General features: G+C 40.3%; 1 protein-coding gene across 2 annotated transcripts; it reads left to right on the top strand.

Moving 5' to 3' along the window:
- The first annotated feature begins 1,723 nt into the window (after positions 1-1,723).
- Positions 1,724-24,881, top strand: LOC104553393 (transmembrane protein 68). 2 transcript variants are annotated; one of them, XM_061995688.1, is made up of 7 exons: positions 1,724-1,860; positions 6,691-7,021; positions 9,225-9,389; positions 14,991-15,184; positions 17,247-17,307; positions 19,132-19,271; positions 21,292-24,881. In XM_061995688.1, exons 2-7 carry the CDS (start codon positions 6,694-6,696, stop codon positions 21,394-21,396), a joined length of 993 nt encoding a protein of 330 aa, XP_061851672.1. In that variant the 5' UTR covers positions 1,724-1,860; positions 6,691-6,693; the 3' UTR covers positions 21,397-24,881. The 2 variants fall into 2 exon arrangements, with proteins under 2 accessions (XP_061851672.1, XP_061851673.1); XM_061995689.1 differs by lacking the exon at positions 1,724-1,860 and adding an exon at positions 1,896-2,067.
- Positions 24,882-25,161: the final 280 nt, after the last annotated feature.

Below are 25,161 nucleotides of genomic sequence, written 5' to 3'. Positions count from 1 at the left end.
CACTCTACCGTCATCATGCAATGTATCCAGAGAAGAGCAATGAAGCTGGTGAGAGCAAATCTGATGAGGAGCAGCTGAGGGAACTGTGCTTTTTCAGTCTGGAGACTAAAGGAGGCTGAAAGGAGACCTTATGACTCTCTACAACCACCTGAGAGGAGGTTGTAGCGAGGTGGGTGTTGGTCTCTTCTCCCAAGTAACAAGTGATAGGAGAAGGGGAAATGGTCTCTAATTGTGACAAGGAAGGTTTAGAATGGATATTAGGAAAAAATTCTTCCCCAGAAGAGTTGTCAGGCACTGGAACAGACTGCCCAGGAAAGTGGTGGAGTCCCCATCCCTGGATGTATTTAAAATCCCAAGTAGATAAGTGCTTAGTGGCGTGGTTTAGTAGTGGGCTTGGCAGTGTTAAGTTAGTGGTTGGACTTGATCTTAAGAGGGTTTTTCCTGCCTAAATAATTTTATGATTGAGTAAAACGCTTTAATTATCTGAATTTACACCTGTCAAACTCCATGCCCTCTGATACCTGACGCTAGGGGCCGTGCTAAAACTCAGAATAGAGCACCAGACTTGGATAGGGGGATGCAGTCAGAGCACTTTAATCAGAGCACAGATTATCTTTCAAAGCAGTGACTGCAGCCTAGATTTCACATATCTCAGACAACCATTATCAGTTGGTGAACAAAGCCCATTTTTTTTTTCCTGGGCTATTTCACCTTACAGCAGCGTCCCTGTATTATCTGCAGTTTAGCTGAAGTGGCCAGTAAATTAATTTCTATTAGTTGTCTTCTGTCATTTGTCTTACAAGTATTTTCTGGGATCTCAAGGTGATAGACAATACTACTTTTGAGAGATGTGAGTAGTTTTAAATTATGACAGTGATTTTTCCATTAAAAAATACATTTTTCAGAATCTCTTCTGCTCTAATAAGCACTTATTATAATATTGTTTTAAAGTCCTCCCTCTATTTGTTTTTTCTTTTTAGAGCAGTGTTACAGAAACTAGAACTGGAAGGTGGTATTGTGGAAACTGGAGTTTCCTTTCATACAAGCAGAATTGTGATTGCAGGTCTAATCACTCCTGATAACACATTCTCTCTAGCCTGTGTGTCCTGGAACAAAAACAAGAAAACCAGCAGCCTTCCTCTAAGCGTAGGCAGCATTAATGACTCTTTCGGGTTCCTGCCCAAAGAACAGTGCTGGAAATCCCGACGCTTGACTTTCTGTGTACGTGCCCGTCCCGAGCGCTGCTCCAGACCCAAAGCGGGATGACTCGCACCCGGAGGAGCCGGGAAAGGGGAGCTGGACCCCGGGAGCAGTGCTTGCAGCGACCGAGAAAACGGCTTTGCGGTAACCTGCTAATGGTAGCAGAAGGATGAAGGTGTGGAACCCATCTATTCCAAACTGAGCGGCTGCTGCACACCGCGAAACGGTATGCGGCAGGGGATGATTTAGGCCGGGCCAGTGCGGTCGAGTACTGGTGCAGTACCAGGTCGGGTACCGGTGCCAGTGCCTGGCCTCAGCAGCCTGCGAGTAACATGGACTCCTTAGCAGCACCCGCTCCTCCCCTGCCGGAAGAGCCGCGCGGTCCGTGCAGGACGCGGTCCGGGCGGCTCCCGTGCCCCCGGCGGCGCGCAGTTCCCCTTGCCCTCCGCCTTCCCCTCGCGCCCCGCCGCCTCCTCCTCAGCTCCCGCCCGCCGGCGGCGCGGTGCCCGCCCGCCTCCGCCTGCCTCCCGTCGCGGGGAGCCGCCCGAGCCCGGCCGCCCTGCGGGCTCTCGGCCTCCGCGGGGGCGGCGGGCGGAGAAGTAAAAGCAGGCCCTGGTAGGGCCGCGGGGCCGGAGTTGGAGCCGCCGCCGCTGGGGGAAGGTGAGCGGGCGCTGCCGGGTGGGCTAGGGGGTCCCCGCCCGGGGCCTGGTCCCCGCTGCGCCCCGCAGGACCCCGGGCGAGAGGAGGCCTGCGTTGGGGCAAGCTGGAGGCCTTGCTCCGAATCTGGTCGGGACGGGGGCTGGGGCCGGAGCCGGACGCGGCGCGGGCCGGTGTGAGGGCAGGCGCGGGAGTGGCCCAGCCGGTCAGGTATTGTGTCCTTCTTGACAGAAAAGAGAAACTTGATCCCTTTCCAGCCTCCTGCACTTAGAACCGCTCTCTGCTCTCACAGAAGCAAGACACAGGGTGGTCCTTGTTTCAAAACAACGAGGAAGTCCCCCCTGACTTCTACGGTCTCTCCAGTTGCAGGTGCCGTTAGCAGGGTGATCAGGGTCTTCTTACAGCCTCAGGTTGTGCGAGGGGGGTTTTAGATTGGGCACTAGGGAGAACTTTTTCACCGAGAGAATTGTTAAGCATTGGAATGGGCTGGCCAGGGAGGTGGTGGAGTCATCATGCCTAGAGCTAGTCAAAAGACACATAGATAAGGTACTGAGGGATATGGTTTAGTTTAGGGATGACAGTGTTTAGTGTTTAGTGATGGCAGCATTAGGGTACTGGTTGGACTTGATAATCCTAAAGGTCTTTTCCAACCAAAATGATTCTGCTTTTTGTGTTTCTCTGGTGGCATTGCGAATGCTGGTGGAAATAATCTCTGTAACTGATGGATGCGGTGGAAAGTGGTGTGTTTTGTTGTAGGGACATGTTGTAGCTGTTGCTTTTCACTATCTTTCTAGTTTGGAATGTTCTCCAGAAGTTCCACTTCACACACTTCATATCCATGCTGAAGTCACACTGTATGTGGTTTACAGTAGTACCTCTTGCTTTCCATAATTGCAACTGCTTCTAGCATGATCAGTAGGGTCTCACTTCACCAAGTGTCTGCTGACGACAGTTGATGACCACTGCAGTAGTTTAGTGGAGGACTCCTCTGGGTCATATGCTAGAAGTCAGCAAAAGGAATTGCATATTAGTCTTACTTCTATTTCACTGTCAACATAGAGCCTTAAGCATAAGCATAAGTTGGCGTTCAGTGTCAAATTAGACACTGTGTTCATTAGTCAAATTAGAAATGGCATCTTTTTCATCTAGTGAAAAAATACATAGTCTGCTGTATTAAGAAGTTAGAACTTAAAATTAAAAATATTTAGTTTGCACTGCACAACAGGGAGTGTTAGTGATGTTGGTTAAAATAAGTCCTTTAAGGGTATGCTTGTATTACAGAGGGATTTTGACTGGGAATTGGCTAAGGCTGAGACTTAGTGTTACTATACTACCCATTGTAGTTTTTAGGTTTGGATGGTGGTAGATGTCAGAAAACCTCTGATGCAGGATAGTGTCTATCTGCTTGAGTGAGGTCCTAGTTATAGTGACATTGCTGGTGTTTGTGTGGTTAGTCTTGTAATTGTAAGTGCTCTGGGCAGTCACAGACTAGATGGCAGTAAAGTTGGAATGGACCAAAAATGATGTTATCTGTTAGTAGCATATATGAACTATGTTGTACTTTTGGTCAACGTAGAGCATCCTGTGCCTTTTTTTTTTTTTTTCTGATCATGGAGACAGTCTCTTATCTTCCCTTCTTCACTGCCAGTGCCTTTGGTAAGGTGTTTGGTGTGGCAATAACACAAATCATACTTGATCTCGGATATGGATTGTTTTTGTGGACATACCGTAGGTGATCAGAACAAATCCTGGACTTGTTACAGGAGAAGCAAAATTACAGGAGATGAAGGCCTGGAGAAGGCCTTTATTTGGTGAATGGTAAGTCAAACAAGAGGGAGAATGGCTATCTACATTTTGGGCTACGTTAGCAAGGCCATAGCTGTTAGATCAAGGAAGTATTTATTACTCTCTTTTCAGCACTTTTGAGGTCACAAGTCCAGTTTAGAGCTCCATGGTACAAGAAAGATGATGACAAACTGGAAGAGATGCAGCGAAGGGCCAGTGACAGGAGGGAGGCTTGGGGAGCTACAGACATTCAGCCTGAAGAAGAGAGGGCTTAAAGGGGATCTTACACCTGCTCATAATGAGTGGTTAAAGAGAGAGAGTTAAACTCTTCTCAGCAAAGGGACAGGAGCCGTCAGGCACAAACTGCAGTAAGGGGAATTTTAACTGGAATAAGGAAAAACACTTTCACCATGAGGGCTGTCAGACACTGGAATGAGGGTCCAGAGAAGCACTGGGTTCTCCATCCGTGGAAATATTGCAAACGGGACTGGGCATGGCCCTGAGGAACCTGATCTAACTCCTTAGTTGGCAAGAGGTTGGACAAATGCTGTCTAATGTGTCTTTCCAACATAAATTGCTCCATGATTCAAGAAGAGGGAACAGTGCATTGGGAGCAGTTGTCTGGCCTGAAGAGAAGGCAGTGCTTTAGATATTACCATTGTGATTGGCAGCAAAGATGTCTGATTTTAATTTCTGTTGCAGGTTGGTGCATAGATATGCAAGTAAACTTATAAAACTGTTGTGATTGCATTTGAGGTATTGCATCTAACACTACAGGCAAGAGAACAAGTAATATTTTGCAAGGCTGACATGTACTGACAGAACCTTAAATTTACTTGATGAGAGTTTTGCCTTTGGAGAAAGCCATAAACAATTAAAAATACAATAGGTTGGAGACTGTAACTTGAAGTAATCTTTAAAACTAAGTAATCACCTTTGAGTTTTTAAAAATGTTTCTGTGCCATAATCCATGTTGTTCTCTAGCTAGTAGATGCAAACATTGAAAAAGCCCAGGCATAACAGTCAGATACTTTCTCACAGTGAAAAAGTTCCTCTTAAGGAAAAACTTCTTTCCTATGAGAGTGAGGGAGCCCTGGCACAGGCTGTACAGGGAGGTTGTGCAGTCTCCTTTTCTGGGGGTTTTCCAAACCCTTCTGGACACGTTCCTATGTGACCTGATCTATGTGGACCTGCTTGAGCAGGGGGATTGGGCTAGATGATCTTTAAAGGTCCCTTCCAAAGCCTACCATTCTGTGATTCTGTGTGATAAATATTGTAGTGTTGTATGCTACTCTTGTATCCTCTTTGGGTTCATAAATTGTGCTTCTTGTTCTTGCTGTGCAGGTTTGCTGCCTGAGAGGTTCTGGAGTTCAGCTCTAGCAACTGGAATGCGAGTTTCTTTTGCACTCACACATTCTTTCCTATCCTTTCCCCCTGATTCATATCCCCAAACACACGTGCATGAAGCCATTGAAGTGCATGTGACTAATCCTATGTGCTTGTGCATTGCTGAAGACAAATCAGCAGCTTGTCACATTGTCCTCAAGAACATGCTGAGGAGAAAAATGTTGTAAACCTGAATTAGTGAAACAGGCATGGATCATGGGAGCAAAATCCTTATCACAAGATCAACTTTCTTCTCATTAAAAGGATTTATCTTGAGCAATGTGGCTAGAGGCCCATTCGAAAGCAGAAGGAAAAGGAACATCCTTATTCTATCAGAATGGAAAGAAAAATTGAGACCAGGAAATAAGTGAGATGAGTTGAGCTCTGGTACATATTTCAACATCTCATAGCAAATGTAAACCTGATCCACTGTGTAAATTTTGTTGTCATTGGGGTTCTGATAATATGAGCAAAATTATCATCTGAATTTCAGTCACTTGTTGCTTGCAAAGCCAGAATAAGAGTAAAGGAGCAATAGATATACGTCTATCTAAGCATAGGAATTCTGCAGTCATACATGCCATAAGCCATATTTTAGTAAAAAAACAAAGCACAACAATCCCAAGCTTAGATTCTTTCAGAAATTATTGTTCTTAATCTCTTTCTCTCTACAAACCTATATTATAGTTGCAACGTTTTTTTTTTTTTTCTTGATCCTGACTAACAGTTACTTCAAGTCTTGACTGAAACTTAATTCTTGACTAGGATGGCTTTTTTTTCCCACCCTCTTGAGGTGTTATTTCATAACTACAGTTAAGAGAGCCAAGCATACAGTGATCTCATGTTTGTAAGATGATGATGGGAAGAGCAAGTTTTCCCCTAAATTGTACAGCACTAAGAAAAAAAGTTGCTCCAGAATTCTAGAAAGCCTGAAATGTCAGCTCAGAGAGGTCAAAGCTGTGAAACTTCTTGGGAACTGGTGTTGGACAGAGTAAAGCCAGAGGAGTTAAAACTTCTAGAGGAATTTTTTGAATCTTTTTTCCTTGTACTTTCTACTGCCACTCTATGTTCATGGGACTTGTACCATCTGTACATTTCCAGGTACAGTCAAATGTCTCTGCAAGAGTGAGACTTGCTTGTTTGCGACCATCTTCTTCCTGAGTCATCATATGCTTGTGGATAGAGGAGAGGTCTTTTATAGACCTGGTTTTGAGATGATTCAGTATCCTGTTGTTTTAAATGCTTGGGAGAAGATTTTGAGTGTCATGTAGAACAATAAGTTGGACTAATCAATGCAGCTTTCTGAAAACTGAAAATACTGTATGAATTGGTGTTAGTAACAGCATAAATGTTGTGGATCTGTGTAAGTTGAATTATTTTTAATGAAATAAAATCTTACCCTGAGACTAAGCAATTGCACTATCTTTTCTCAATTAGTTGTCAGCATTTTCCATTACACAAAAGCAAAGGACTGAAAAAAGCCAAGGAGAAGTGTTGCCATATGAACCATGGTGTTTCCAATGGGTGCTGCTGAGATGCAGGGTAAATGGTGTATGAATGAAGTGCAGCAGAGAAGTTTTTTGTATGGTTGAACATTGTGGGCCGGTCTGTCTTTTACGAGGATTTATTCATCTATGGTTGTTTCTATTTTTAATTAAACAGGAGATGATAGGTGGAAATGAATCCTGTACTGCGGGGCCGATACCTATGTCCTACTTAACCTGCCTGACTGACATTCTGGGAGAATGGACTGGTGTGGAGCACATTGAAGATTATCTGAGTTACGCTGTCTACCTTACCTGGCTGCTCTTTCCGCTCGTGGTAGTTTTTCTGCTTCCGGGAGTTCTCGTCATCCTCTTCTACACTTCCATTCTCTTTCTTCATATTTATAAAAGGAAGAATGAACTAAAGGAAGCTTATTCCAATGATTTTTGGGATGGTGCAAAACTAATGTTGGCGACCCTATGGGATGGACATGGAAGAATATGGCACGGTAAGTGAGATCTGACTTTTACCTTTCAGGATTATCAATATATATCCGATTGTTGCTGCTGTTGAATGAAATCTAAGATTCATGCAGTTTTTTTTTTCCATGTTATCAATGACTGCAACTGGTGCTTGGGAGTAAAAAAGCCATTGAGACTTTTTTGGATGTAAACTTTTTTTGTTAGAAGCATTTATACCTTTCATCCAGTGGAATATTTATGCCATTTAAAAAAGTAAGTTTACTTTTTTACATTTTCTAACTACTCCTGGATTTCCTCAATACAGAAGGACCTGAAAATGCTTGCTATCTTAAAAATTATACCAATTAACTATGTTATTTCAGAGTCAATATGTGAACACTGGCAGTTAAATGCCAGTTCCCTGATAGCTAGTATGTCAGCACATTAGCATAAATTGATTGCATTTTAACCAGTCTTTTACATATAATGCCAGATGATGACTAAAAGGAGCACTTAGAGTCAGTTCACTCACCAGTTGCTACTTCAAATCGACTTTATAGCCCAAAATTGTTACAGAACCCTACTTTTTTATTTTCTTTCTGTCTATGTATTTTTGACACTGCTTTCTCTACTAGAATGTCAAAACTAAGGGCTCTATTCCTTGTCCTTCTACTATTATTTCTTTTATAAAGACAGACTTAATAAATGATTTGGCTTTTCTTTCTAAGGAAATCATAAGCCTCTTTCAAGACCATTCAGTCTAGATGCAGCTAAGAGAGAAAGATGTTAAGAGCAATTTACATAAAGAAGAAATCCTTCTTGAAAATCATCTCTATTTGTTCTCTAGTCAAAGAGAAGCCGGTTTTCAAGGCATTGATAACCAGATGGTGCAGCGGCTGCATCAGATAGGCTTTGTAAGACTAAGATGTAACTTTAAAATCTAGGAAAGTACACTAGATCAAAATCAACAGCTCTATCAAAGAGCTCAAAATGCTCACTTCACAATAAAAAGCTATTTACTTTTTTTTTTTCAGGATTTTTTTTTTAAGGCCTTGACTTTTTTCACCCTTAGTAACTTTTTCTTTTTATGAGGTCTAACTTTTTATTTGCACAGGAGAGGTTCTTACCCAGTCCTTCATTGACAGTTATGACTTTTTTTCTGCGCTGACAGCTGCTTCCATGTTCTTTATACACTTCTCTTGCTAATGAATGGAATGTTTTGTATTTCATTTATTTGTTTATTTTCCTCTGGTGTGATTAATCAGTGTATCATAGGAAGAACTTTTCATCCCAAAATATCACAGCACTGGCTGGCATGGAGTACAGTTAGCCATCACTTGGGATGGTACAGATGATATGCTTGCAGTATGTTGTAGCTCCACAGGTATAGAAAGTAAAATAGAGGGAGAAGAGACAAAAGTATCTTCAGAATTAAAAACATAATAATAATGAAATGGGCATTGCAGACCTGAATCACTTTGGAAGAAGTGACAGGGTTTGGGATTTTTTGTTTGTTTATAAAAAGACAAGGGTCTGTAACAATACTGCTCAGTATTAACTGCATATGTTCTGCAGCGATGTGTTTTAGTGTTTTGTGCTGAGCGTATTCTGCACTGTAAATTTAATTGGAAAAGTAAGTTCAGGAAGAATCTCTTGTGTTTTCAATGAAGTATATAAAGCCCCAAACAGTTTTTGATACTTAGTGATGGGAAAACGGAGCAAGTATAACTGTGAGAAATAACAAAGATAAGCTTCTTACCCTGGAGTAAAAGGAGGCATCTAAATGGATGTTGTCATACCAAATCTTCTTAAATAGTTACTGGTGGCAATGAACTTTAAATAAATAAACAATAGCTTGAAATAGTTAAGTTTCACCACTCTAATCCTTGTTTTTATTTCTCTTGAATGATTGATTCAGAGAACTCTGCAGCCTTGAAGACAGTGAATTGGAAAACTAGGAAAAGAGTATATAGTTCAAGACAATGAGACTGGGTGATTTGTTTTCAGGGTTTTCGTTGTTACTCTTCTTTCTTTAAATGTGGCTCTTCTACTTTAAATGAAACTTGTATTTTTCCTGTGAAAGCCACTTAGTAAATGCTGCAAGTCACCTCTTGACTTTTTATTGGTCACTTTGCTATTACTGCTTCTCTATAGCTATTGATTTCAGTTTGCCAACTGGGCACAGATAAGTTTCTTTAGGGTAGAATTGTCTCAAACTTTGATATTTGTTTTGCCTTTAAATTCTTACAGGTTATGAGCTTCATGGTGCTGAAAATATTCCTGAAGGACCAGGGCTTATTGTGTTTTATCATGGAGCTACTCCTGTTGACTATATCTATTTCATGGCTAGACTTCTTATACAAAGGAAGAGGTACTGCCACGTAGTAGCTGACCATTTCGTCTTTAGATTACCAGGTAACTTCATTATAAACAATCAGTTTGCAAACTTGAGGGTTTTTTTTCAGTGTAATTATTTAGAATTGTGCCACAGGAACTTAGCTCTCAGAACAGACAAATTTAGTGAAAAGTGGAGGTACAGCTGTCTCCATCACCTTCTTGACAAACAAGAATGAGTTTATGAGGCTGGCCTGTGGGTTGATGGTATATTTTCATGTCTCACCCAGCTGAGTATGGAGGGTGATGGAACCTGTCTCCAAAAAGACTGCTCCAAATAGAATCTTTTTTTAAAGGAAAGATGAACAAGTGTCCAACAAGTTTGACTTAAACATGAAGTGAAACGTGAAGAAAATGAAAAATATGTTTAGGGCAAGATTTTGGCTAAACAGCCTAGAGAAGAACACTACTGATTGGTGAAATTACTTATGTGAGGGGCTTGGTTTTTGCATGTGTGAAATACGGTAATATCCGTGTCTTTTCTCAAGTCCTGTGACTAAAAAGCTTGTTATTAATTCTGTCAATTTAAAGGAGTGTTCTGTAGTGGAAACAACTCGTATCAGCAAACTTTCCCTTTGCCAGTATAGTTTTATTTCATCTTTAATCTCTGGACACTGAACTTTCTCATACTGATGAGAGCATGGCTTTGCCTCTACAACTGCTTTTGCCAATGGACTAGGATTTGTCAGTTGATTATCAAATCTTGTGCATAGAGCTGACTGTGTAACCTATTTTGTAATTTAGATTTTGGCTCCATATTGTATCTATTAATATTTACATGCAGTAGTTTATCAAATGGGAGATATGTTGTTTTTCTCCATTTCTGTTTTAAGGTTCCAAGTATGTGTATATTTAGGAGTTCCCCAGATATCACTTGGTACCATCACAGAGACAGCTGTCTGAATGGCTGGTCTTGAAGAACTGGGTTCAGCAGTACAATATCTTGCAACTAAGTGGTTTCTGCAGGCATTTCTTGAGGATTGATACTGGGACCAGCATTGCTTCATGTTTGTATTGCACATCTGTATGAGGGTTTGGAGCATGCTTGCAGGAGGTTCACTGATGATACCCAACTGCAGGGATACACTGGGGGTTAGAGCTGGTGTTCAGAGTGCCTTCACAGAAATGAACCGGCAGAGACATCACAGAGTTCAGCAAACGTGAAATTCGGTATCTGGGATGGAACAATCCCATGTGACAGTACCCTGGGTAGAAAGTGGGTTTGCAGGAAAAGACTTTGGCATTCTACTGGACAATGAGTTGAACGTGAGTCAGTGGTGTGCCCTTGCAGCAAAGGTGATAAACTGCACACTGAGCATTTTTAGCATGAGTGTAGCCAGCAGGTTGAGTGAAGAGGTTTTTTGCCTTGGGTTGGCACCTGTGTAAGCACACTTTACAATGTGATGTCCAATTTTGGACTCTGCAGTACATTGACACATTGGAGCATATTCAGTGGATGATGGATGCCTGGAGCACGTAGTGATGAAGGAACTGCATTTGTTTGTTCTGAACCTCATAGGGATGAGAGAAGGTATTATTGCTGTCTTCAGTGACCTAACGGGAGGATGCAGAGAAGAGGGAGTCGGACTCTTCTTAGAGGTGCACAGCGGTAGAATGAGAGGCAGCAGAGACAAGTGCAACACAGAAATTTTGATTAGACATTTGTAAAGTATTTTACCATGAGGGTGATTAGACACCTGAATAGATTGCCTTGACAAGTTGGGGAATCTCCATCCCTGGAGACTTTCAAAACTCTCCTGGGTGAGGCCCTGATCTAGTAGGACCTGCTTTGAGTGGGAGGTTGGACTAGGTGAACTTCAGAGGTTCCTTCCAACCTACATAATTCTCTCGTTTTGTGATTGAATTAAGACTCTTTAGGGAAGATAAGGCCAAAGAGCCCAGATAATGTTCTGGATCGTATTTCGAAATCTGCACAATACCCTATGACTGACAACCCAGTTAGATGTCACTTCTCTTGTAAATCAAACCAGAAAGACTGCCATAATTTTATACTAGTTCTAAGACCGCCTGATCTTGATGAAGTCTTAAGTTTAAAATAGATGCCTTCTCAGAAGGTATTTTAGTTAACAAAAAAATATTACGCTCAATATAGGAGAAATGGATGGGTGAGTGGGGTGAGGGGTGAGTTTGGGGAGTCTGTAGGTTGTTACACACACTTGGATTAGATGATTTAATGATTCTTCTGTTTTTATGTTAATTAAATCTAGTATGGATAGCTGTGAGGAATGGCTTGTCTCATGAATCTGAATCTCAGGTCTGTGCTAGTACACAGTTGCTGCTAGAGCACAGTCTCATTGACTCCTCTGCATTGGGCACTACTGTCCTGAATTAACTGCAATTAACTGAAGTATGTTTGTAAAGTGTTGCTGTGCCTCCTGAGGAATGCAGGAGCCTGCAAGGGGCCTCTCTGAACCACACTTAGTCCTGAAAGATGCAGCTTGATAACTTATGGAAGGGAGTCTAACCTATTAGGAGACCTCCTATATGTATCTGGAGATTCCTGTTGAACATTGTCTATTGTGTCTTTCATGTCAATGCAAAAGGAAACTATTTCGTTGTCTCAATTTATACTGTATCAATGCTATGCTTGCTTCTGTTGCTTGCATTTTAAGTCAGAAGGATATGAAGTACAGTCCTGTAGCTTTTTTTTTTTTCTCTTTTTCTTTCAAATCCTGGAGGTTAGTCACTGGAAAAAAAATCCACTCTGATGGTTTTTGATTCCTTTATTTACTTAGCTGTGTCATGCTCAGACAGACATTGATTTCTCTAAGGCTGGGTTAAGAGAAAATCCTTCCCCCAAAAGTGCAGCGAAGACTGAGAATTCACTTGTGTTCTTCTCCGTCACCCTCTATTATGGGCCAAGTCTGCTTTCCAGAGTCATCTGGGAGCCTCCTGTAAAAGTTTCCTGCCATTTTAGGGATTTAAGAGAGTTGCTGTCCTGTAATGTCCCACAGGAAAGGAGCTGTGGCGTCTTGTGTATTACATGTTGCACAAGATGTTGCAAAGTGGACTAAATGTTCTGCAGAAACACATTCATGGCTACCAACGATTGTGGAAAGTTGGATTCAGTAGTCTAAATTATTCCTTACTCTGTGTGTGTGGTCCTAAAGGTAAACCATAGGAAAACAATGACATGCTTGCCATTTTGGTGCCAGGTAGCTGACAGCCCTTATGTTACAGTCACTGGGGCATGGTGAGACGATTGTATATAGTGGTCTTATTTCAGTAAGTGTTAAATGCGGTACTGGATACTCTCCAGGTTTTCATCAGTGTGGACACCATGTTGTGGAAAACAGGAAAAGAGTGTGCTGGGGCAAAGGGCAGAGGCCAGGCTGAACTGTGGAATAAAATTAATTTTGTACTACTTTGTATTTGGGGAAAATCACCATCCATTCACACTCCGCAAGGCTGGCAAGCTGTGTTTAGGTAATTTGGAGAGTTGCTTTGTTGTTTAAAGTGGAAAAATAGATTTTGTCACTTTAGTGCAACAGCCAGGTACTACCCCACTGTTTCTTCTAACTCCACTATGACCTTTGCCTTGGGCACAGAGTAGCATGTCTGTCCCTTCAGGGCCACTGCCTGAGTTTCTGTCCCTCTAGTGGAGCCAATTTCTTCCTTTTGGTGGCTGGAGCACAGATATTGACAGTAATATACGATCTAAAACCCGTCTGGACAAGTTCCCGTGTAACCTGATTGAGGTGAACCTGCTTTAGTAGAGGGATTGGACTAGATGATCTCTTGAGGTCCCTTCCGACCCCTGCCATTCTGTGATTCTGTGATCTGCTGGCTAGGCTATGAGCTGCAACTCAGAATATAAAGGTTCAACTAAAAGTCAGAGGGGGAAATACGACTGAGAAATTTTGTGAAGACTTGAAACTGCACCCCACCACTAGTCTGTATTACAAACTTTTGTCTGTATTCTGTCTATACTCTTATTTTTCTTGTCTGACTTATGAATTAGACTTACAGTGTTGCTCTATCACACATGTACCACTCTCCACCCGCACCCCCCTTCCGCAGCACGTCCAATGTAGAGAGGAAAACTCATCACAGCTTCTGCTTCCTTGGAGTCTTTTTTTCTGCTCAACACTTCTTATTACTGGTTTTTGTCTCTCTCCTGAACTCACAGACAGAAAGGACTTAGAAACAGGCTACCACCAGGTAAAATCCAGAGAGCAATAGTTAGTTTGGCAATGTAAAACCCAGCTGTTTAAGATCCCACAAACAAAGTACCTGAGAGAAAACAAGTTACTTTAAAATAAAATGATTGCAGATGTTCTCTGTGCAGACACAGCAGAGTGTGAGACAGGTCTAATGGAACTTGTTTTCAGTTGTCACGTTTACGGACAGGTACCACTTGTGTATAGATACAAATCTACAGTAATTATGCTCACACTGCAAAGACTAGTTAGAGATGAAAGTTAAGAATAAATATGCTGCCTCAATCTCTCCTTCCTAAGCCTCTAGTTTGTGAGAGCTGTACAAGAAGACAAATCTGTCCTCTTATCAATATTTGGACTCTTCTTCAGTGTGTGTGTGTATGTAACAAATGTGTGTTCATAAGTAACAACTATTCATTTGTAAACCTGAGGTTAAAAAATCAAGATCTGTTGTTGAGGGCCAGACTCAACTAGATCAGTTCTGTGTCCTTGTCTACGGCTGGTAAGGCTGTTTGCCTCATTGAGAAACTTCAAGAAAGAGAAGTATTCTTTTCCATACTGCTCAGTAATCTAAAGTTTCCATTTTGGTCCGCAGTACTCATAAATACTGTATAAATTTAAGATTTACTGAAGCAAACAGGTGTTTGTGCTGGTTATGGTCTTTGACATGAGACTAGTTGTCTAAATTGGTCAGATACATGCCCATTTGCTGCTTGTAAGCAAATGTTGATATTATTCTGTTTCTTGAAGAGTAGGGTCAGTATGACATTTCAGATTCAAGATGACATCAGCAGTTTATATAAATTTATAGTTAAAAGTTTCAGTAAATGAAAAATCTTAACCTAAGACAAATATACCAAGTTCAGGCTTGCCAGATGCCTCTTTGCATGAAGGGCCATCTGGGTACCTCTAGACTGATCCAGGGAGTCAGTTCCTGCAATGATCTGCAACACAGAGAATGCTGTATTTTATTTGCTGTTCTTCTCATCCACAGATTGCTCTTTGTTTGACAAAGTTAAAAAGTCAAAACCCACCACAATTTGCTGACGATTTGCTCTTGTTGCACTTTATTAGGAATGTGCTATATTTGAAAAGTAGAGCTTGAGCAAGAAGCCAGTGCCCTGGAGCCGAGTTACCAGCTCCTTTGGAGGGACACAGGAAAGATGTCACAAAAGTGCTCATCATTTTTTTTCCAGTTTACTCCTGGTTGAGATATAGCACTTGACTTTACTATGACACTAAGCCAGTGAAACCTCATAATCTTTAACTTGTTAGACCAAAACTTACAAGCAGGACATAATGCTTCAGCCCCTCTAGGAGGGTCTTTGTCTTGGGTTTACGGCTTAGTAGATGAGTAAGTTTTGCCATTGTGTTCTGTGTTGGGAATCTGTGCTTAATTAGGTGTGAGTTAACATGTTATGAACTAATATTTATCCTACAGGTTTTAAAATATTACTTGATGTACATGGAGTTATGCATGGACCAAAAGAAGAATGTGTCAATGCTCTGAAGAAGGGCCGCCTGATAGCCATTGCCCCGGGTGGAGTTCGGGAAGCACTCTTTAGTGATGAAATGTATACTATTATCTGGGGTAATCGGAAGGGCTTTGCTCAGGTGGCCATTGATGGAAAAGTGGTAAGTATGATAGATCACAGAAGAGAAACAAAGAATGCTAACTTATTAGTACTTTCTTCCAGGGAGAGCTGTTTTGATTATCATATATTTGATGCGATGTTCCTGAGTGTCATGAGTGTGGTCTGTTTGCTCTCATAACTACATTTCAAGATTTTTCTTGTTGCTTTTGCTTTAGAGTCAGCTGGGAATTGTGTGATGAAGAAGTCCAGAGTTTAAAAGAGAGAGAGAGATGAAATCCAGATGAATTACAAGCTTGTGGTGTCTTACATGTACCTGGTCAGAATTGTGATGGCCCAATCTGTGACCAGATGGTTGGGAAGCAACCATACATTAACAATTCTGTTTCCTCTGTTGCTGAAATATACTGTGACCCAGCACAGTATAGACTCAGTGGCACTATGTATGGCATTTTCTGGTAGTAAGGGATACCTAGGGCATTCAGGAGCATCAGGAGATGCCGTTTCCCTAGTGTGAACTGTATATTAGACTTGAACAATCTAATATATAGCATTTGAATAGGAACTAGTATAGCAGTAATTTCAGAGTCCCTCTCGTTCTATATTTGTACTTGAAAGATGTGTGCATATGTCTGGAGGTCTGCATATACCCAGTTTGAAAGTAAGTCTCGCACCAAGAGTTTTATATTTAGGTACTGGCGAAGAGAGACTAGTTAAATGTCTGCATTTTATACAGAAATAGAATACTTATAAGACTCAATTTTAAGTGTGTGTTACTTTTCTCAGGAGGAGAATAAAGTTTAAACAGTATTTTCAACAGATTTAGATTTAAAAAATGTATTGTAATAGCATATGAAAGACCATACTTGGAATTCAACTATAGTTAGATGAATTATATTTATTTTATTGAATATGTGTTCAGTTCCTTTTATATATTCACAAAGATCTTGCAGCTTCATCCCCCCCTAAAAAAAAAACCAAACAATGAGAGATGTGACAGAATAAGAATAGTGTCAGAGGCAGGCTAAAAGTGGGGAAAATACTTCTATTTAAATTAAAGATGAAGTTTAAATAATCTTTAAGTGTGAGTATAATTCCTCATGGAAAGAAGTATGTGTCTAAAACTGCGACTTCCAACCTAGTGAAGCTATCATTTTTCAGCAGTTTGACAGAATTTTTGTCACCTAAACCAACTTGGTACATAAAAAATCTCTACCTCTTTGTCAGTAGTAACGTGTTCCAAATAAGACAATTCTAGAATAAAGAAGTTTATTACTATTCAGTTTAAACAACTGCATTTCTTTTTATTCTCTATAGTTGCACTAGATTATTTGCAGACTTTTTCTGCTCCCTCTGCTGCCTACCCTGGCCAACTTGATACCTGTCTGAAAGGTTTCATTTACTAGCTCATCTCCAGACTTGTTTAAAAAAAGTCTGAAATAATCTGAGTGTTTAAAAGTCCTATAGAGTTCTGTGTTTTTGATGATGCTGTGTACAGGCAGTACATATCATAAAATATTAAAGAACCTAATGTGGTAGTCACCCCCCTCCTGGTTCTTGTAAATCTTGACAGCTGCTTGCAGATTCAAAAACAGCAATAAAAACTGGAAATATTCAACACCATTCCAAATATTCATCAGCAGAAATAAGTCATAGACAACATGTATTGATACAATGAGTCGCGTGTGAAGCAATGCAATGGGCATAGCAGAGATTAATCAGACAAGTTTATGGTCCCAGTCCTGTGAATTCTCCCCTTTGAGCAAAACTACAAATTAAGAAAGAGGTTTAACCACTTCAGTCACAATTGTGCAACACCGCTGAACAAGGGGATGCCTAAATGCTCCATAGGTTCTGAAGTCCTGGACTGCTTTGGGGAAATAGACCATCTGAGACAGAAACTGAATTCTCATGGTATTCTTCAGCTTGATGCCTCATGGGAGGGGCTTGCAGAAGAACTTAAGAATACTTGTTTTACTCTAAATATGTCACTGACGGAGAAGCACTTCTGAAACTAATTTGCTTGTTGAGTTTAAGTGAGGTAGAAGATTTTTAGACAGTGCTATATCTTCATCAAATTCTTACTTATTTTTTTTCCCTCCTAGCCCATCATTCCTATGTTTACACAAAATGTTCGAGAAGGCGTTAGGACGTTAGGAGGAATAAGTAAGATATTTTCTATTACTTTGTAGTTTATTTTCCCGTATGTGTTTAGCCAATCTCTGTAGAAGTAATCCCCATATAAATTTGAGATTTGACACAGCCCTATTTCTGGAGGTTTTCTCTCTGGTAGAGTTCAGAGATGTCATTAGAATTTAATGTCAGCATTAGATGTGGTATTTGCTTGTCTAAGTTATTCTCGACATAACAATGTGCCTTCACCAAAGCAGTAAAAGAAAGGGAAAAGAAGCCAGAGAAAGGCAGATAGATGTTGAACACCTTTTCATTTTTTTTTTCCTCTCTGCTTATATCTGCTAGGCCAACTCTAGATTTTCCACTGTTAGGAAACAAAGCCAACGGGTTTGCAACTGACATGTAATTTCTTTAAATGTTCTCCTAATGCTCTGTGCTTACACCTTTATTTGTACTTAAACTTTGGGTGGTTGAAATATATTTAATCTCTTAACTGGTTTACTATTCAGCACTAAGCCTGTGATTCCTCACAAAGCCTTGCATTTGCCTGCTCTCCTGCCTCATCTCTGTGGGACTTCAAGCGGGCACACAAATAGATGGGTCTGCGTCTGAAGGGTCCACCTCTGGGATGATTAGATGCCCGCCTCTCTGCTTAGCTGCTAGTGTTAACTCCCCTTTTTTAATATTCTCCAACTTTCTATTAGGAAAGGTCTAAATAGTCTCCTACGTGCCACATGCTCTGCCTCAAGTTTGCCATCATCATCTTCATCAGAGGACTGCAGGGTGAAACAATTCTATTTCACTCCTCTAATTAGAGCTACATATTGCATGGAGAAAGCTGAGACATCCAGTGTAGGTGTGCAGAATAATTCACACTATCGTCAGGTTGTACAAAAATAAACACCACTTAATTGTTGCTGTGTTCAGGGAATGTTTCCAAATAAGCAGAAATGTAACCCAAAATCATTCATGCTACTTATATTCTGCGGCAGAAATGCTAGAGGAATTGAATTCTTTTGATCACTGAAGTTGTCAATCCTCCAATAATTTTGTTACTACTCCACTAATTCTGGAATAGTCTTTGCTCTTCTAGAAAACTACACATGTGCCAACACCTCAGTTAAAGAAATTTCTTGTCTAAAATGGAGAGAGAGAATATTAGCACCCATTCTACAAGGAATCTGTTCTGGTTGCATTTGGGCTGGGTGCTGGGAAGGTGGCATGTGAGGAAGAAGACTTGTCCTCTTAGAGCTTAAAGAAATACCTGCTTTTTTCTCCCTTTTATATTTAACTGCAACCAGTGTGTGATCTGAGAGAGCAATTCAGCGTTTTAGTATGAGTTGCCTTTAGACAGATAAGACTATTTCTGATCCTCTAGACTTCATCGGGACTGAACAGAATGGTCTTGCACTGCCAGTTTCTCCTGCTAACGTGTAAAATGGTCTGAACTGTAACCCGTGTTGTTTAGCATTCTCTTCTTCTCCAGAGAGGCAGCTGCTGTTTTTTTTTCCCTCCCGTTGCAGCTACTTGTTGGAGGAGAGATTTCACACCAAGTTAGGGTGAAAAAAAGTCTGACATTAGCATTAACGCTAAGTAAAAGCTTTAGGAGATGAAAAGGCTTTTAGGAAATGAAAGTCAAGGGTAGAATAACACTTGAGATGACATGTAGTTTGAGAATCTGGGTCAGGGACTGGATTACTTGTCAAGCCAGTTTCAGTTTTGAGATAGACTGGAAAAAAAAGCACTTTACAGAACAATCTTAGTGTCTCACTCTTTCTGGTTTTTTTCTCTCTTTCCTCCCCACCCCATTCTCCTTCTCCTACTTTGCCCCCCTTACCCTTATTTTTTTCACATTAGAAATACTTAGGTCACTGTATGAACGTTATAGATTGCCGTTAGTTCCTTTATACGGTGGGTTTCCAGTCAAGCTTCGTACGTTCATCGGAGAACCCATTCTATACGAACCAAATACAACTGCTGAGGAACTGACTGAAAAGGTAAGACAGATATGCATATATATTAAAAATATTAACTGTTCTGATAGAAAACACTGGAATGTTCTTTTCAAGAGAGTGATTTCTGCCTTGGAGATAGTCACAGAAGTTGGTGCAATCACTGTAAACTTTAGACTTGCTTAACACTGAATGTCCTCCTTAAACATTATGTTTTTATTATTACACCTTGAAAATGTTCTAGGCCCTTTAAAGTCAATACTGTGCCCTGTATTTACTTTGAGAAACAACTTGCTTTAGGATCTGAAGAAGTTCAGTCAGATAGGAAAACTCCAAATTAATAGAGAAAGTTGCAAGCACTTTACCCAGAGAAAGTGTTCTCATTCTCGGCCTTTTTGGGAAGGTACTAGTGGAGCTTTTGAAATAGGGCAAGTCTGTGGTCACAAGCTGTTGAAGTTCCATACAGTAAACAAAAATTCAGGTACCTGCTTTGTACAGTGTGTTTCTGTTTCCTCCAACTTCTTGCCAACAAATTAACTTTTGAACATTCCTTTAGTTCAAATGCAGGTGGTTTGTAGAGAAGACTGTCAGATCCTCATGTTCATTCAGTTTATTAATAGATTTCACAGTTGAGAGACATACACCAGTTAAGTGATGGAGCAGTCAGATGGAGGGGGCTGAAATAGCCACTTTTGAAAGCTCCACAGATGATCACTTTTAGCATTTTGAAAACTTCACTTGAGTAAAAGATTTTTCCTCTTGACCATTCAGGTGTCAGTTCAGTTGACTTTCCTTATCTGTTCACCCTCTGATTGGATCTCTGCAAAATGACATCTTAAAGTATTAATCTGCATTATCTTATGACATGTATATGGAGAACTGACTGTTTCTGTCAGGGATTCAGTATGACAGGACTTCAGAACTGTTGGCTTTCAGGAGAGAATGTGTGTTTAAATGACTTTCAGATGTGCTTTTGCATGTTATGTTTGTGTCAACCCTCACCTGCTTCTGACTTTAATGCAAGTTTTGCTAGATAAGGCCCCTAGAATGTGAATCCTCTAGAATCTTAGTTAGTTAGAGTGATTTTTAAAGTTTTATTTCATGTTTCAGGCCATGTGTGGTACAGTGTGTGTTTTCCCATAATTTATGGGAAAAAATAGAGTTCAAATTTTTTACCTAATAGAAATTTTGTATCTGGACCAGCTCTATAAAGAGATGTCTGCAGGAACCTTCTCCTGGTGTTCAACAGTTGATCACATGCGTCATGTGAAGAGTGGGAACTTGCACCAAGGATCAGTTTTCCCCTTGCTTACCGCTGGTTTACAGAGGCAAATAGTTCTCTGTTTTGTCTCTGGCCTTAGGAATTCAGTAGCCTATGCTTCTCTAGGCAGAGCAGGGAGGTCATGGCATGTCCTCACCACAGCTTTTGCATATTGCCCTGGTTTCCAGTGTTCCCTATAGAGCTTATGTATAAGAAGGGTGGCTATGAACTTCTTGGCCTGCTGTGGTTTTCAGTGAGTGTTGGTGTCCTGTGCAGTACTCTAGGTGTGGCCTAGGCATGCTTTACAGGACCAGCTCCTTTAGGGGACTTAAGTGTGAAGATGATTACTTTGCAGGAGCCAAATATGCTGAGGCACAAAGGTCTTTCCAGAGCTGCTTCTGAGCACGTGTAGAAGCAAAGCTCTCGTGTACTGGCGGAGCGTTGCTGATGCAAAGCCAGACACGGGCAAAGTTTCTGGGTTGCAGTACAGCACACAGGCCCTGACATGCTTTAGAGATCTAGGTCTCTTCATTAATTTACTCCATTGTCATTTTACTATTGCGTATTACTAATAGAGCTTGTGAACACAGCTACCAGAGATAAAAGGTACTAGTTTGTCAGTCTGTTTGTTGGTGGTGATCCCATAGACACATCCTGTGGCCTTAGATGTGGAAAAATGGTGTTTTGAACTTGCGGTATCTCTGTCACAGTTAAAAGGATGAAAAAGAGCCTAGAAATTGTGTTAATGTATGAACAATATAAAGATGACTTAATCTGAGGCAAAACTTTTCTCTTTCTTTACAGACAAAAGCAGCAATCCAAGCTCTGATAGAAAAACATCAGAAAATACCAGGAAATATATTTAGGGCTTTAATGGAACGATTTCAAACACAAAAGAAAGAAGATTAAGGTCTTCTGAAGAAACTACTATTTGGTTATAATGTTCTTAAAATCCTATTTTTAAGTTATTCATTCTTCTAATAATAGGGTTTAAATACTGTCCTAATGGTACTGCTGTATAATTTAAGATACAAGACACTCCCCTTGCCCTTCTCACTATCTGATATCAAGCTCAGGAACCCAAACTTCAAATCATTCATAATGAAGCAAAGCTTAGTTTTTGATAAATGCATTCCTACCTTGAATGTGATTTCTTTTGTTTGTTTGGTTGGTTTTGTTCCAAAAATGACATTGCAAATCTTTATGTACGTGGTATCTTGTCTGTTTTCTTTTGTTTTCCCTCTACCTATAGTTGCTCCTTAACCTCAATGTTAGACCTGCTGTAGAGATAGTGTCTTACTGTCCTGATCATTGTTACTGTTAAGTAGGTTTTGCAGCCCAGATTAATGCCCTACAGCATTTATGAATATTTTGTTTAGGTTGTTACCCTTGTGCTGCCTGCAAACAGTCAGCCTTCTCTGGCCTACAGGAGCTGTAGCTATGCCTGTAAAACCAACAGTGGAAAGTGTTTAGTTTTACTGAGTGAGCTCAGAAAGAGTTTGGAGGAGTGAAAATCAGAGAACTGCAGCATACCAAGGAAATCAGTTATAGAAACCACTCTGATGTTATGAATGAGAACCCTACTAGAACACAGTTGCTATTCTGAGCTGAGCCATATTGGATATCTGCTGGTGAGTAGAGAGTTGTGCCCTATTCTCAGTGAATCTTCAAATTCTCCTTGGAAAGAATGAGCCAAGCATTTAAACTTTCAGAAGTGGAAATGACAGTACTCTTTAATGATGTGAGCTCATAAAGCTTTATTGTAAATGAAAGAAAAAATTAGTACAACACTCCTTTTAAAAGTAGTAGTTCTTTTGAAAAACAGGATAGACGTTCCCAAATAGCCTTTAAATCTAGTGTAGGTGTCAGCTGTTAAGCATCTATATTCTTCATAGTTGTCTACGTAAGTTATTAAATCATGGCTGAGACGGAATTCCTTAAGTGAAAACAATTGAATGAGTAAGAAAGAGTTACATGAGTGGGCTTTTATGCACTTATGGTAAATTACAGAATATTTTCTCTGAACTAAAGCCTATGCTTTTATTGTCTAAATAGGAAATATTTGAAATATATCTTCTGATTCCCAGAAAGTTAAATCTACCTGAAATGAACATCTGGGAACTCTTTAGTTTTGACATGATACAAATTCCTTAAGGAAAGGCAAAAAAGGCTTTTGCTATATTACATGGTCCCCTTTCAACACTGGTGGGATTTCACCTTTTCTTAAACATTCCAAATAACCACCAACAACAAAAAATCCCAACTTTTGAAATGACGGTTCTATTCAATTTAGTATCCATCTCTCCCATCCTTTAAGCACAGGCTTTGCTGTATACTCTTTAAATGTGTAAATTAATGATACAGAAATGCAGGTGGCCGATGCCCTGTGGTAGAAAAATATCACTTTATTGGAAAGAGTCTATAAAGTATGGTTTATAAAAAGCTTATTTTGTGATGTTATTTTGTATCAAAACCATTCTGTGTGGTGGTGCGTTACATTTTTTTAAGCTAGGGAAAGAATCACATTATATAAAAGCAAATATCCGTTCTGGAGTTTGTAAATTACTTGGGTTTAATTTGAAGGCAAGATTACGTTCTTTTAAATTTGTCAGAATGTTACTAAAAAATATTAACCCAGTACATCATTAAAAGTGATAATGCCAAAGTCCCACGTCAGAGCATAGCTTAAGTGTGACTTTGTCTTTACTGTCCAACTTGAGGAAAAGGCACATCAGTCTATATTGTGAAAATGACAGAGGCAGCTGAACACATTTTGTGTCCAGGTTGCATATATATGTCGAAGAGGACTCAGTCTAAAAGGTTTTGTTAGACATGGACAGACATTTGTGATCTGGGATTTTGTATGATCTACTTTGCTAAACATACGGGCTATTTGTGCAGTTTTGTCCCTTTATTGAAAGATGGGTATAAAAAAAGTGAAGGGCAGTATTGGTACTCTTTTAAGTGTTCATATTTGTATAGGGCTTTCATATTTATTTCTATATATATGAAAAAATATATAGAAGGCACCTTTCGAATAAAATTGGCAACTGGAACTGGGTTCTGAAGTTTTGCATTGTGTTTGAACTCAATGGCCTGCCGAACCTTCAGTGTTTTTCAGCAGCACTTCATACCCTTGAGAAGCTTCTCTTGCCTAGTGTCTGAGTAGGGGTGGAAGGTTCAAAGCCCCAGAAGGAATGAATTAAAGGAAAAATAATTGAGACAACAGTGAAACTGAGAACATAAGTCACATAAACAATAAGGAATGAGTTTTAGTAATTGTAATCAGGGCTGCAACTGAGGAGACCTCACCGGGCACTGCAATACCACTTCAGCTGCATTTGAGATTCCACAACAGAAAGTGTCATGGATACTGAGTAGTAAAAGGTTTATTTATACATATTTGGTGTGTGAATAATTACCTGGTCTATTTCCTTGAGAAAGGAGGCTGACCTGGAGAGAGACTTACAAGTAAGGCTGCAGACCAGGCTTCCTTTTAGCTCATTTGGTCTACTGTACGTCATGCGGGAGTGTTTAAAGTCAATGTCGCAGCATTAGACTAGGCTGCTGATTGCCTGGTCGGCCTTTGGGTACGCTGAAGACATTCCATGTTTCTCTATGCAACCAGCATAACCATGGCATATGTTTTTAGGTTGTTTGGAAGTAGAAATAGACAAACTGCTGTACTGGCAGGTTATTTGTCACTGCCTCTCAGCAAGACCCACATCTTGTACTGGCCGATTTAATGTCCTGTTGTGTAATGGCAGATCTCAGTCCGAACATCTATTATTAGGATGCTTTCCTGTGAAACTAATCACTGCAAATGCAAGGCAGCGCAGTTAGTCAGCATTGTCAACGCAATTGTGTGGTTCATCCGGTATTGGGTTTGCTGTACAAGTATACCATTATGTTGCTTCATCCTATTAGCCCATAGAGAAAGGTGCAGCTCTGGTGACACTTAATCTGTTATCTTTACAGTGCTTAATCCTTGTTAAACCCGTCATAGACACTTGACTGCCTTTTTTTTGGTGTTCTTTTTGCGCCAAGACATTATGCTACCAGAAGTAAACATGGATGTGCAGAAAAATGCCACGTTGAGTGTAATAGCACGGCAAATACATGCTAAGTAAGATAATCCCCCAAAACATGTCTGCTGAGACTTCATGAGACAACCTGATGTCGCTTACTTTCTTAGTTCTGTTCACTTTATGTCTATGAGAGTCCTTGCCAGCAACAAAAATGGTGTGTTTCTAGAACATGGATCAATGATGCTAATGCCTTTTTGTGTATTTTTTTTCCAGAACTATACCAAATGAATGGTAGTCTCAACACAAATGACTGTGGTCATCATGGGTTATTTGCAGCATTTGTTTGTCTGTTTTTTTTCCCCCCACTGAATTTTGCTTTACACAGATGATTACAAACCTACCACTTACTATCCTGAGTTTTGTCACAGCATACGTTGAGTACATACCATATGTTACCTCCTGAAACATTTTAAAATCCTTATAACAATCTCTTCATGTCAGAAAATTGGTCACAAAAGTGTGATAAACTTTTGAACTGAAGGGAGCTTTTTTTTTTAATGGAAGTGTTTGCTCACACTCCTCAATTCTGCATGTGTGTATGTCCCTCTCAAGCTTTACAAGAAGGTAAGATGCCATTTGGAATTAA

Source organism: Colius striatus, chromosome 4 (assembly GCF_028858725.1).
Source record: "Colius striatus isolate bColStr4 chromosome 4, bColStr4.1.hap1, whole genome shotgun sequence".
In the NCBI taxonomy this organism is placed as follows: Eukaryota; Metazoa; Chordata; class Aves; order Coliiformes; family Coliidae; genus Colius; species Colius striatus.
This window is presented reverse-complemented; position numbering and strand designations above follow the sequence as displayed.

Bases quoted from the DNA above. Each gene is read 5' to 3' on its own strand.
- LOC104553393 (XM_061995688.1), top strand. From the start codon at position 6,694: ATGATAGGTGGAAATGAATCCTGTACTGCGGGGCCGATACCTATGTCC. The intron at 9,390-14,990 runs GTAACTTCATTA...TTTATCCTACAG, and splicing joins TTTCGTCTTTAGATTACCAG to GTTTTAAAATATTACTTGAT. The intron at 19,272-21,291 runs GTAAGACAGATA...CTTTCTTTACAG, and splicing joins CTGAGGAACTGACTGAAAAG to ACAAAAGCAGCAATCCAAGC.